Source organism: Callorhinus ursinus, unplaced genomic scaffold (genome assembly GCF_003265705.2).
Source record: "Callorhinus ursinus isolate GAN/ISIS: 27379988/994484 unplaced genomic scaffold, GSC_fseal_2.0 scaffold12, whole genome shotgun sequence".
Lineage (NCBI taxonomy): Eukaryota > Metazoa > Chordata > Mammalia > Carnivora > Otariidae > Callorhinus > Callorhinus ursinus.
The window spans coordinates 45,918,613-45,931,963 of NW_027397074.1; the positions used below are offsets into that span (position 1 = coordinate 45,918,613).

The window sequence follows — 13,351 nt, forward strand, 5'->3', positions numbered from 1 at the left end:
CCATGCATCCCTCGGTGGGCCCTTACATCATTTCCTCCTTTTGGCTATTGTGAATAACATTGCTATGAGGCCAGCCACTTTAAAAAACATGTAAAACTCATTTAATTCTCCCAACGGCCCCATGTGGAAGGTATTGCTTTTATTCCTCATTTTACAGGTGGGGAAACGGAGGCACAGAAGTTAAAAGACTTGCTCAAATCACACAAGCTACAAAGAAGCTGAGGCAGGCTTCTGCATCCAGGCAGTGCAGCTCAAGAGCCCGAGTTCCACCTGTGCCCCACACTGTCCTCTCATAGAGAACCAGGAGAGTGTGGGGCTGGTGCTGGGGGGAATTCCAGGAGGGCTTCTTGGAAGTGACCTTTGAGCTGGGTTTTAAGAGTGAGTTGTTCACGGGCGCCTGGGTGGCTCATATGGTTAAGCGTCTGCCTTCGGCTCAGGTCATGATCCCAGGGTCCTGGGATCGAGTCCCGCATCGGGCTCCCAGCGGGGAGCCTGCTTCTCCCTCTGCTTCTCTCTCTCTCTCTCTCTCTCTCTCTGTCTCCATGAATAAATAAATAAAATTAAAAAACAAAAAGAGTGAGTTGTTCACTAATGCCTAACAGAGAGGAGAAGGGCTAGCCTTTCCTGGCAGAGGGAAAACCTTGTGTGATGTGACTAATAATACAAGGACCCATGCCCACACCACTGCCCCTGCAGTGGTACAAATAAGAACAGAGAAGATGCATGCTGCTGGTTATAGAGTCTCAGGAGATTCTCCACTCCCCATGCCTCCGCCCTACCGTATTATGGGAATCAAGTGCCATCCTTGGCCAAGCCAGACTAGGAGACTAGGAGAGAAGCTTCCACAAAGACTCTGCAGGTTCCAAAAGCATATCAACTTCTCAATCTTCTCACACCCCAAGACCCTAACACCCCGCACACTTGTAGGGTTGGAGCTGGATGTGGTGGGTGGAGTGGGGGACGAGGAAGAAAAGACACGTGGACCTTTCTTGCCCTAGTGCATTCTGGGCGAGTGGTGAGCCTCAGGCTCCATCGGAAACACTGGCAAGTCCTGCCATCTTGCTACTCTGTGCTAATTTCAAAAACCCCAAATCTCCTTTTCTTCCCTCAGAGCTCTGAAAAAGCCCAAGGTCAAGAGAAACAGTTGACAGCATTTTAATTTGCTTATCTAGGAAGGAAGGAACAAAGGTTGGACATTCTGGTTACCTTAGCTTGAATCAGCTTAAATGGCAGCACAGAGGCCATAGGAGAGTTTCCGTCGGCTACCGCCTCTCCTCCTAGGAAATGGTATTGAGATTTAAAGTCGTGCACAGGCATGGAAGCAGGATTGGCCCAGGCATGTTTGGGGATCCGTGTCTGCAGGATACGGGCTCTGAGCTCCCGGCACTTCCAGGCACATGACTGGGTGTGCTGTGCGTACAGTAAGTGTTTGAGGTGAGATCTTAATAGAATCCTAATAGGAAGGACCAAGGGTGTAGAAATAGGCTGTTTTGAAACAAAACAAAACCAGGGTGCCAAAGATTGTTAGTTGTCCTGCCGTGTCCATTGTACCCATCATTCCTCTCATAGTAATAGAATTTTTTAGTGGGCACATGGCTGCCAATCAAAGACTACATTTCCCAGCCTCCTTTGCAGCTAGGTGTGACCAAGCAAGTGAGTTCTGACCATAGGGATGTAAGCCGAGTATTCTGTGCCAGCTTCTGGAAACCTTTTCTAAGATGGGGCACACATGGACTCTTTGCTTTTTATTCTTCATCCTTTACTCCATCCTGCTACCTGGAACATGGATGCTGCCATCTTGGGCTATGAGGTCAAGGCCACACGTGGTGGAGAAACAAGGGAGAAAGAAATGGGGAACCTAATAATGTGTGGCGCCGTGTGAGCCCTGGACCTCTGTGAGAGACAAATAAAATCTGATTTTGTTTAAGGCAGTGATGTTGTTGTCCTTCTTACTGTGTTAATTTTGGCAGGAATACCACTTCTGTGGTATCGTGTCTCTTTCAGTGCATAAGGAGGGACGTGATGTTGATCCGTCCCATTGCTGGTGATGGTGACTCTGATCACTTGGTTAATGTCATGTCGGCCAACTTTCTTTACTGTAAAGTGACAGTTTTCCCCCTTGTAGTTCACAAATATCTTATGGAGAGCTACTTTGAGATTACATGTTCCTCCTCAAACTTTTACCCACTAGTTTCAGCATCCACTGATGATTCTTGCCACTTGATGATCATTCGATCATTATGCTAGTTGTCAAATGGTGATTTGCTAATTCCATCATTCTTTCTATGTTTATTAGTTGACATTCAAGTGTGAGGAAGAACTTCCTTCCCTCCTCCCTCCCTCCCTCCCTTTCACCCTCTGCCTGGATAGCCCTGCTGCACAGACCTGCATAGCCAGCAAGACCCATCACCCTTGGCAGCTGGGAGGTCTCGTGTGCTTTGGGCTGAGTGAAAGGCCAGGGCTGTGGCTGTCTCATTTCATCTTGCTGGGGCCTGGCTGAGGCTGGGTCTTTCTTCCATCGCCAGTCTCACGTTGATGGCCGTGTGAAGTAGAGATTGGGAGGTGGCAATGAGGTGGGACAGTGTGGAGAATGTGTAGAGGAACTGTTCCTTCATGCTGCCAAGGACAATGACCTGGAATGGATTCCTTGTCCTGACTTCTGGGAGTGGTGGCCAGATGGCTGGGAAGGACTGAGGGTCACATCATTAGAAGGACTTTCACAATGTCCTTCCAACCCAGCTGATCCAGACATGTTGCACCTGGTCAGATCCAAGCTCCCACCTCTGTTCTCTGGAGTCCCCTAATCCAGGTAAATGCCCAGTACTGCCTCTCAAGGAGCTTGAAGTTGGAGGGGAATCCATTCAGTCAGTCCCCATCCTGGAGCATCTTGGAGGAGGCAGCACATGAACTCAACTCTCACAGAACAATGCAGCAGGCCTGTTTCAAGGCCCGTACTGCGCCTGCTGGACCCTGCTGCCAGAGCGCCACAGGGCACCAGGCAGAAGCCAGGGACCCCATAAACTCCTGTGGTCAGACTCACACAAATGCAGGAGCTCACAGACTCAGATGCCTAGAGCCACTGCTGTACAGTGATACGTAAGATTTTACACATGTCACAGAATCCTGTGTTATGAGACAAAGCTGTCTAAATTGTCCCTCTATTCACCTTTCCTCCCTCCCTTCCTCTGGACCTCAGGGGCATAAAATTAATAATACGCCTTGGTTCATGACATCCTCTCAACATCGGTCCTGGCAAGGCCATCTTTTATTAAACTAATGAATTAATAGAAATACTATAACAAATACTTAAGAAACAAATGCCCTAATGACACCCAGAACATCGACAATTACTTATTTATACCCATGTGGTTCTCCCCTACCTTGTGCCCCTTCCTCCCCCTCCAGAAGCAACCACTGCTCTGAATCTTGTGGTCTTCACTCTCTTGCTCTTTTTACAAAAAGCTTTACTGAAGCATTATATCCCCACAAATTATGATTTTCTGGTTTAAGTTGTTTTACATTTACACTAAGATATGCTGTATGCGGTCTTTTGGGACTTAACCTTTGCGCTCAATTCCATTGCTAAGCTCAGTGAATAAGTGGTCTATTGAATTTCTGAGTAGGTGAAGAAATTACAGCTCATCACTGTGAGGCGAATGTTCTTCTTGGCTAATGCTGGTTTTATGCTAGTCTGTGGAATGGAGAAATTCTATTTGATGGGTCCTGGGGTCATGCTCTGTAGCTCTGATTTATTTAGCAGCTCCATTTTACGTCCCTCGGAAAAGCATATTTTTCTTTGTAAATGATTGTAGATATTTATAATGATTGGGTCCTTATTTTGATGACACCTGTATAAAATGCTTGGTGCTCAATTACTGGCAGTCTCATTATGGGAACCGCAGGCACTAAGCAGGTGAGGGACCGGTCCTTTTATTTCAGCACCGAGTTCACAGAGTCCTGGGCCTCCTTGCCCCACGCAGTCCAGACCAGCCGAGGTCCTTTGGCCTCCGTGAGCCCAGGAGCCAGCTGTGGTGCTGTGGGTGGCCCTCTGTGGGCCACTTCACTGTGGGTTTACTCCTCCAGGAACAGGGAGGCAGGCATTCTCCCCATTTCCCATCTTGGGCAATCAGGACTCAGCGTGGAGCAGTGGCTGGTTTTAGGCCACCCGGAGGAGGGACCGGCCCGAGCCGGGAACCAGCCGGGAGCCCACGCCCGGCCCCTGGGCTGCCTCCCGCTCTCGGAAGCCCGTTTGAAGGACGCTCCTCCCCTTCTCCCCGCCCTCCCAGCCCGCGGGCTCCGGGGAAGGGGAGGAGCTCTCTCGGCTCCGGTGACACCGTCACCACGGCAACGCGGCCATACTGGCCCCAACGGACCCGGGGCCTGGGCTGCGGCGGCGCGGCCTCGTGGGCAGAGCCGGCGGCATGGACAGCCTCTTCGTGGAGGAGGTGGCCGCCTCCCTGGTCCGGGAGTTCCTCAGCAGAAAGGTGGGTCGCGCCGCCTCCGCCGCTCGGGGCCGCTGCCCCAGGGTGAGGGCGCAGTGTGGGGGTGCCCCTGCCAGTTCCGCGCCGTCGCGGAGGGAGAGCCGCCCTCCTGCCGCCCCCTGCCCGGGGGATGCCCGACGGGAGCGCCACTTTCTCGGGCCTGCCGAAACTACATTTCCCAGGAGTCATCGCTGGCCCCGCGCAGCGCCCGCCGGCCCGCCCGCCCGCCACGTCGGCCCGCGGCCGCCGCCCTGCGCAGGCTTCCCGCGCCTCCGGCGGGGTCGCGGCACGCGGCCTGGGCGCCGAGGCGGGGACGGGTTGGCGGCCCGGGGCGGCCTCCTCCCGGCCTCTTAAAGCACAGCCGCCTTGTCGTGCCCCGGAGCGCGGCGCGCAGGCCTGGCTGCCCGGCCCCGTCGCCCGTCCCGGCACCTCCACTCTACCGGGAAAGTAGGGCCCCCAGGGGGCCAAAACACGCTCCCGATAGTCGAACCCTTCAGTCGTGCCCCTCGGCAGTGGGGAGCTCAGAGGTTGCAGCCGTGGTTATTTTGAACTTCCGTTGTGTTGCACCGGGAGAGTTTTTGGAGTACTCAAAAGTTGGGGAGGTCCTTAGCCAGCCAACTGCGGTGGAGGTGGAGGCGGAGGTGAGGACACCGTGGGAAGGAGGTCGCTGGAGGTTACTGCGTAAGCCCGTGTACCCTATTCCATATCCTAACGCATCCTATACAGAGTGAGCGACGGCTTGGCCCTCATGGTGCCCTGTTGAGCAGGGGCCACAGGCAGCTGTCTGGGTTAAATATATACACAAACAAAATAATTTTTTGAACGGAAAATTGGAAGGGCTTTGGAATCAGGGGGAGCGGGTCGAATACCGGCAACTGGTTAGCAGTGTGAGCTTGGGTCCGTTACTCACTGCCTCAGTTTCCTTATCCGGTAAACAGGACTATTAAGACCCACCCTTTGCAGATTTATGATGAGGATTACTAATGATATATGGGCAGCCCCCAAGCATCGTATCTGGCACATAGTAGGTACCTGTATTCAGCATTGCCTTCACCCCCCAATCTCTCATGTGCATCTGTTTTGAAAGTGTCTTTTTTTGCTTTCTAAAAAATTTTTTTTTTAATTTAAAAAAATGTTTAAATGCAGCGTGGCTTCATTTTTTTTTTTTTAATTTTATTTATTTGACATAGAGACAGAGAGAGAGGGAACACAAGCAGGGCGAGTAGGAGAGGGAGAAGCAGGCTTCCTGCTGAGCAGGGAGCCAGATGCGGGGCTCGATCCCAGGACGCTGGGATCATGACCTGAGCTGAAGGCAGATGCTTAACTGTCTGAGCCACCCAGGTGCCCCATGGCTTCATTTTATCTGCTCTGTTTTTACGGCCAATTGACCTTCTGTCACCAAGTCCTGGCTGCACATTGGATGTCAGTGACATATCCTATGAGGCTGCCCCCTGTCATTTCTTTTAAGTCTGGACCACCAAGCAGAACTCTCAGAGCTTTCCTCATGCCTTGCCTTCCTTGAGTACAAATGAAATCCACAGTCCTCACCGGCTATCTAAGGCCCCCATGTAGCTTGACCCCAGTGTTGGTTCCAGCTTCTCCCACATGCCTTTCCCTGTTCCACCCACAGTCCACCCCAAGTCTTTCCTTCAGGAGGTCTTCTTGGATAACTCCAGTCGGAATACCTGACTTACCTTGTCTGTGGCTTGCTCACTGGTGCTCACATTATAGTTTATACATCGGCTGTCTCTCCCACTAGACCAGTCCACAGAGCTGACACCAGATCCGGGGGGGCCTGGCCAGTGTCTGGTTCACGGGGCCTCCTCTCCCTTGCATTTTTTATCTGGGCACACTAAAGCTCTGACCTGACAAAGGACTTGCCCACAGTCACTCAGAAAGTTGTGGAGAGCTGGGACTGCAGTCCAGATCAGCTGCTTACCTCATCACCTTTTGCTCTGGCGCCAAGGCCACATACTCCCCTCAGGGCTTGGCGCAAGGCAGGTATAACCTAGAGAGTTCCCATCATGGTGTGAGGTACCTTCTTGTTACCTGTTTTCTCAGATCCTCGTAACCATCCTGAAAGACAGTACTTACTCCCTTTCATGCAAGATAAGCATGAGACGAGGGGGCGGAGAAACTTGCCCAGGGTGAGCAAGTTAGAGTTTGTCACTCCTCTCCTCAAAACCCTCCGTGGGCTTTTTACTACAACCAGAATAAAATCGAAGGGAAGGCCTCACCTGGGCCTACAAGGCTCTCTATGACCCTGCTGCAGGCTGGGCCTCTGACCTCATCCTGTACTTCTACCTCCTGTGCCCTCCACCCCACATCGCACGCAGCTGCGCTGGCCCCTGTCCAAGCATGGTGTGCCCTCAGGGAGAGTCCTGCTAGTCTCCTGCAGTGTCAGGGTCCTCCAGGGTGACTCCTCTCGTGCCCCAGCTTCCCTCTCCTGCAGCGACTTGACCCCATCCGACCTCCGCCACCCTTGGGTCATGTCCTAGGCCTGTTACCAGCGCTGCACCCCTTCCGGAATCTGTGCAAGCATTCTGTCATCGTCACTTGCAGCTCACCTCCCTTAGCAGCCAGCCTGTCATAAACTGTTCTTCAGTCTCACTCACATCTGCGTTCCACAGTTCCTGCCAACTTCTCCCGGGCCCAGGCCCTGTTGTGGCCTCTCCCCACTTTGTACCCACCCATCATTATAATCACACCCTCAACAACATGCTCGCCTCCCTTGCCCTTCTCTTCTTTCCTCATGTTCCCCTGAGTTTTCAAATTCACCTCGCTCCCCCCACGCCTGTCCTGCAGCGCTGAATGGGGCTGGAGAGGAACACACGGCTATGTGGACAGTTTCGTGGGCCCTCGGCCCCCTGAGGCCTCAGGTATGCTTGCCCCCCTGGTTATAGCTCTCCGGCCCGCTCCCTCTCTCCACTCTGGGCTGGCCGTTTCACCCCTGCCCTCTCCTCCAACCCCACAGCTCCTTCCCCGTTCTCCTTTCACTGAGAAAACAGAAGCGGTCCTGAGAAAACTCCCTATGGGCTGCACCACCACAGGTGCAAACCTTCCTGGGCCCAGACCCTCACTCTGCCTCCCTCCTGCTCTTGCGAGCGAATTCTCCATACTCCTGGGAAAGGCCACCCCCTCCCCGAGTGCCCATCCCCTCTTCCCTGCTTGAGGGCACTGCTGCAGGTCTCTCTCCCTGTTGTATATACGTTTTGTCTTCTTTACTGTCGCCCCTGCAGAATCCCATCTTGAGCCCTCAAGTCCCTCCAGCTACTGGCCCATTTTTCTTCTTCCTCTTATAGCCAAACCCCATGAAAGAGCTGTGTGTGCTCTGATTCCAGTCCTTCTTCCTGCTTGCTCCAACCCACTCAAATCAGGCTTCTGTCCCCACCGATCCACGGAAACAACTCTTGTCAAGCTTGTCAGGGACCTTTAACTTTCAGTCCTCACACTTCTTGGGCTAACATTGTGTTTGGCATGGCTGATTGTGTCCTGCTTCCTGGAAACTCATTCTGCTTGGCTTCTGGAGCCCATGTTCTCCTGCTTTGCCTCCTCTAACTTCTCTGGTTCTTTGCTGGGCCCCCTCGTGTCCTGGAGCTGTGCATGCTGGGGGACTCCAAGACTCAATCTTCTCTTCTTTCCTTCACTTGCTGTTTTCCAGGTGCCTCTGCCAGTCTACTGGATTCCAGTGCCATCAATGTGATGCCAGTTCCCAAATGCCTATCTCTGGCCCAGGTCTCTCCCAGAACTTTTACATTCTTTCCAACAGCCAATTTTACGTTTCCACTTGGGTATCCAATAAATATCTCAACATGTCCAAAACCCAATTCCTGATTCCCTCTATGTCTTGCAATTTTCCCATTTCAGTAGGCACTATCACCATCTTTCTGGTTGCTTGGGCGAAAACCTTTGCAATCATTCCTGGCTTTTTTCTTTCATGTATACCCCGCATCTGGTCCATTAGTACATCTATGCCCAGCAGGGCACATAGAGCATGTAGCCACTTATTTCCACTTCTGCTTTAGCCACCTGGTCCAAGCCAAGTCCATCTTTCATGTGAGTTGTTCGATAGCGTCCTAACTAGTTTCTGCTTACGCCCTCCAAAAATCCGTTCCCAACCTAGCAGCCAGTGATCCTTTACAAATACAAGTCAGTTCGTGCTCCTCTTTTCACCTTGCCCCCACCCCGCCATTGTTGACCAAATGTCAACAAGCTTTTCCTTTTCGGGGTCTGGGCAGCCTCTCTGACCTCATTTCCTGCCACTTTCCCCTGGTCTCACAGCTCTAGCTGCACTGGCTTCCTGTGACTGCCACAGGGCCTTTGCCCTTGCTGTTCCTTGCTGAGAACACACTTCCCCCAAGTGTCTGCATGGCCTGCTCTCCTACTTCCCTCATGTCTCTGCTTTAATGTCAGCTAAAAAAGAGGTGCTTCCCCAACAGAATGTCAGCTCTGTGAAGGGGTAGGGTTTGTCTTATTCTTTTGGTATCTCCTGCATCTAGAACAGCCCACCACATAGTAGGTGCATAGGAAATGTTTGTTGAGTGATGAAGATTAAGTGGACTGGTTGGGACCGAGGACTGGCTGCTTCCTGGGGGCATCCTTATCCACTACCCCGTGGTTTTCAAACGTCGGTGTGTACCACAGTCCCAGTGAGTTTGTGAAGAGTGCCAAGATTCGCTGATCTGAGCTGTTGACAAACATAAAGAGTTACCCAGCAGAGAGGGGCTATCATGGTTTCAGCCTCACTCTGATTGGCAGGAAAGCCACGGGGAAACCCAGATGAAATGGGGTGCTTGCTATAACCCCCCCTTCCAGTTCATTCTCCCTAGAGCACCCAGGCCTTTCCCCCAACATGTACACCCATTTCTTTCTGTTCCCCCTCCTCAACACTTTTATTCTCTTGGGTTCCAGGTTGTGTTCATACCTCTTTTTTCCACAAATTCTTCTCTCACTTCATGGCAGGCAGCAGGTTTTGTCTTGTTTTCCCATCAGTGGGAGCCTCTGTAAGATTGTGAACACAAAGCCTGGGGGAGAAGTTGAGGCCTGGCTCCCTTGTGGGTCTGGATCCATGAAGAGCAAGGGGCTCCCTTAGCGCCAGGCTGAGTTGTTCGGTAATCCATGTCTGGTGATCACCATGGCCCGGTGAGGTGGGCAGGCAGCAGCTTCTGTGGTTATTTTTCGAATGAAGAAGCCAGGCTTACAGGGGGAATAGCCCTTGCCATTGCCAGAGTGTGTCTCAGCTGGGCCTTCTGCGAGGTCAGAGCTGGATGATGGCAGTGGCCTCACTGGTAACTCAGCAAACGTTTACCATGTGCTTCCAGTGGGCCTCAGTCCTGGCTTTGCCGACTCACACACCAGGATGGTCAGGACCCCCTGCTATGGGATTCTCCTGTGTTACCTGGGCAAATCAACCCTTGCTCTCACCTGAGAAAGGAAAGGAATCATTATTGGCCTTTTGCTCATTTTTTTCCCTTTAGTTTATTTTTAAAGCTTCATATTCCGTGGCTCCAAATGTAGTGTCAAACCCAGGACTCCAGCCTTGGGTGAGTCAGTGACCCGAACCTGCCTTTCCTTTTCTAGAAAATGGGCGAACAACTCCAATTTCAGCTCAGCCCATGGAGTTATTGTAAGATTCCGAATAATAATTGTGAAGCCGTCAAGTGTAAAGGTTATATAAAAATAAATTCTTAAGTCAGTTTTTGGTCCTTGCGAGATCCTTGTGAGGAGGGCAGGATAGGAATGATCATAATGAACACCAACAGTCTTTTATTTATAACCTTCATCAGAGAATGGAAGGTTTTGATTTAAAATGAAAATAATGATTCAGATTTCTTCCTGCAGGGCCTAAAGAAGACATGTGTGACTATGGACCAGGAACGCCCACGCTCTGACCTCAGCATAAACAGCAGAAGTGATCTCCGCAAGGTTTTGCATCTTGAATTTCTCTACAAGGAGAACAAGGTACGGGTTTGAAGGTGTGGTGTAATGTTCTGGAACTGAGCTTGGCAATGTCAGAGCCCTTATGGGCCCTGCCAAGCTGTCGGAGATGGGTGACAGGAGGCTCGCCGTGCCTGCTGCCAGAGAGAAACAGACCCAGCCAAGTGCTGACAAATCCCAAGTGTGAGATGGGTTTCCAGGCTCAGTCAGGCCCCAGGCCGCCCCCGTGGGCATATTGCGCATGTGTGGCTGTGAAGCTCACTTTGAACCTGGGCCCTTAATGGTTATTCCCTGTGCTCCCTCCTCCCCTAGGAGGCTGTTTTTAGTCAGACTGTACTTAAGAATATAGTATTCAGTTCTACTAAAATTTTCCATTCCCTGCCTGTGTAAGATTTTCCTTCTTCAATTCTGAGTAATAGCTTATTTTTAAGTCTACTGTGACATTTAATTTAGGCAGAAATGGGGCTTGGGTTCAGCTAACCCTGGGACATTGGTGTTGAGATAATAAATGGTTGAGGGGTGAGGGTTGGGCTTCCCTGATCCCTCTGCTTCATCCACCCCCTACCACCCTCGATTATAAGCCTCCATGGCACCCTGTAGTTTTCCTTTGTTGTGCTGGGCACACTTATCATAGAGTATGTGTGTGTGGTTGTTTAATTAGCATCCACCTCCCCACTACCTTGGATGCAGCAGGAGGCCAGAGATTGGCATCTCTTTGTTCACTGTTGTATCCTCATACTTAACATGTTGCCTGAGGACATGGTAAATAGTCTATATGTGTTTGTGGATTATGTGATTGGCTGGCTGGCTGATTGAATGAAGCTGCAATTCTGGCATCGTTGTTTTTTCTGCTATGAAGACAGAATCTTCTAATTTGATTGAAGAATGGGCTCTCCGGCAGGTGTTGCCTTGTGGTAGGGCATAGCGTCAGAGTTGGAAAGAACCTAATGATCATGTAGTTTAGCATTTATCATAATTTTTTAAAGAGGCAATAACATGATATTTCCTGCAGAAGTCCAAATATGTAAAACAAAGAAGGGAAGCCCCATAGTTGAATTGGGGATGAAGAAGACTTGCCTTCTTGGCCTTTGGGGCAGCCCCTCAGGACTGGGCTAAGCAGCTTTTAAGCTACCGATAGAATGGGGGCCCCCACCTGGGGGAGCTGTGAGCCAGAGAAAAGTGGTTTGTCAAGCTCTCACAGAGAGTTACAGGATAGGGGTGAGGCTAGAACCAGATCTTCTGATTCTCAGTCCTACTGTAGTAATGGTGGTCAAGCCTCCTGTAATTGTAATCCTTTACTCAAACAAAATGTTAGCAGATTGGGTTGGAATGGGGGGTGGCACCCCCACCCCAGCCCTCCACGGCTGCTTCTGAGACACCTGGAGGAACCCCAGAACAGCTTGAAAACCACCCTCATGCACGTCATAGCCCAGTGGGGAGCTCAGGCTGAGTTCCCCTCAATAAAGTGAAGGATGGCATCAACCTACGGGAACATTCAGGTTGCCAGAAGTCCCTATGCCCCACATTGATGAGAAAAGGGCAGTGGCAGCCAGGTGCAGTCCTGGCATCGGCTCAGTAAAGACTCAGATCGATGCCCTTCGTCCTTGGTCCCAGGGTGACACCAGGGCCCCTCTGCCTCCTCCATGTGTCCAACTGGAGTCCTGTAGGCCCAGGCAGCAGATATCCAGCCCATCTCCTTTTGCTGCATCGTATGTAAGGCAGGACTGTGGACTGTACATTTTAGAAAGATTTTTTCCCATAGAAAGTGAGAATAGGTAGCAAGAAAATCAATTAGCCATGCTGGTACAGTGGGAATTTTATGTAAATGCAACTTTACTTAATTTCCTGGAATCATCTTTGCCATTCAAGTGACTTTTACTTCTCCACTATAACATAGTCTCCCTAAGGTAATAATTATCGGAAGATACTTAAGATGTTTTCATTAGGTCTTGATAAGTACCCTGATTATTTGATTTATACAGGAGTTTTTAGTAGTTATTGTACAATGAATTGAGCTTATATATTACAGAAAAATAGATTTATTAATCTATCGCATAATGATTTTGACATTCACACAAAGCTAGCCTGATTCTAGGAAAGCCCTGCAATTTAATGTTAATTCCAGTAACTTGTTTTTCCCTGTTAAGGATACGATATATAAAAATGCCTATGAAAATTGAGGTTTTGAAAAATGGTGCCCAGATTCATATAAAGGCTGTGTCTGTTCTGAGCGGAGTGTTGTGAAAAGCCATAAAGTATAATTCAGGTTATCTAGGGTTATAAATCTCTTGTATTGAAAGAAAAAGCAAGAAGGTCTAAATAAATTGTGTAACATCTCTCCCGTGATTCTTTTCCTTGTGAGTTTCATTTAGACTTAGACAAAATAGTTTTTTTGGGTCCCATACTAAAAAAATAAAGCTGTCCCCTGATTTTGACTGCCTGATAAATCTGTTGCTGTTGGTCAGAACCCATTTGGCTGTGGATGTTGGTGGTTGAGTTCTGCTGCACAGATCAGGGGGATAGGAAGGGGAAGGCCTGGATGTGCCGAGGGTCCTCTCTTCCCCGGGTCCTTTGTCAGGCGCTTTATTGCTCTGACTGCAGACTCACCAAATGCCCCATGTCTGACCACACTTCCCAGCAGCTTGGTGTCCCTGAGCAAGTGGAGTGGGGACTGAAACGGTTACATGGCCTAAGGTCAGCCTGTGGATTGCTGCTTGGATAGCTATGTTTGTCCAAATTACTTAGGGGAATTTTAGGAGAAATCAGCACTCCTATCTTTGCAATTCTGGCTTAATAAGACACAGTAGGGCCTGGGAATATATATTTTTAAAAACCTCCAAAGATGATATTTGGCATAGTCAGGGTTGGGAAATACTGATGTCATTTCTTTCTTTCTTTCTTTCTTTCTTTCTTTCTTTCTTTCTTTCTTTCTT

General features: G+C 50.2%; 1 protein-coding gene across 3 annotated transcripts in view; it reads left to right on the plus strand.

Moving 5' to 3' along the window:
• Positions 1-4,329: 4,329 nt before the first annotated feature.
• MINDY4 (MINDY lysine 48 deubiquitinase 4) overlaps positions 4,330-13,351 on the plus strand; it is a 103,321-nt gene continuing 94,299 nt past the window's right edge. For all 3 annotated transcript variants that reach the window (XM_073899030.1, XM_073899031.1, XM_025873102.2), the window contains exons 1-2: positions 4,330-4,484; positions 10,323-10,442. In XM_073899030.1, coding sequence (XP_073755131.1) covers positions 4,422-4,484; positions 10,323-10,442 — 183 coding nt within the window. In that variant the 5' untranslated portion in view covers positions 4,330-4,421. The remainder of the gene's footprint in view (positions 4,485-10,322; positions 10,443-13,351) is intronic.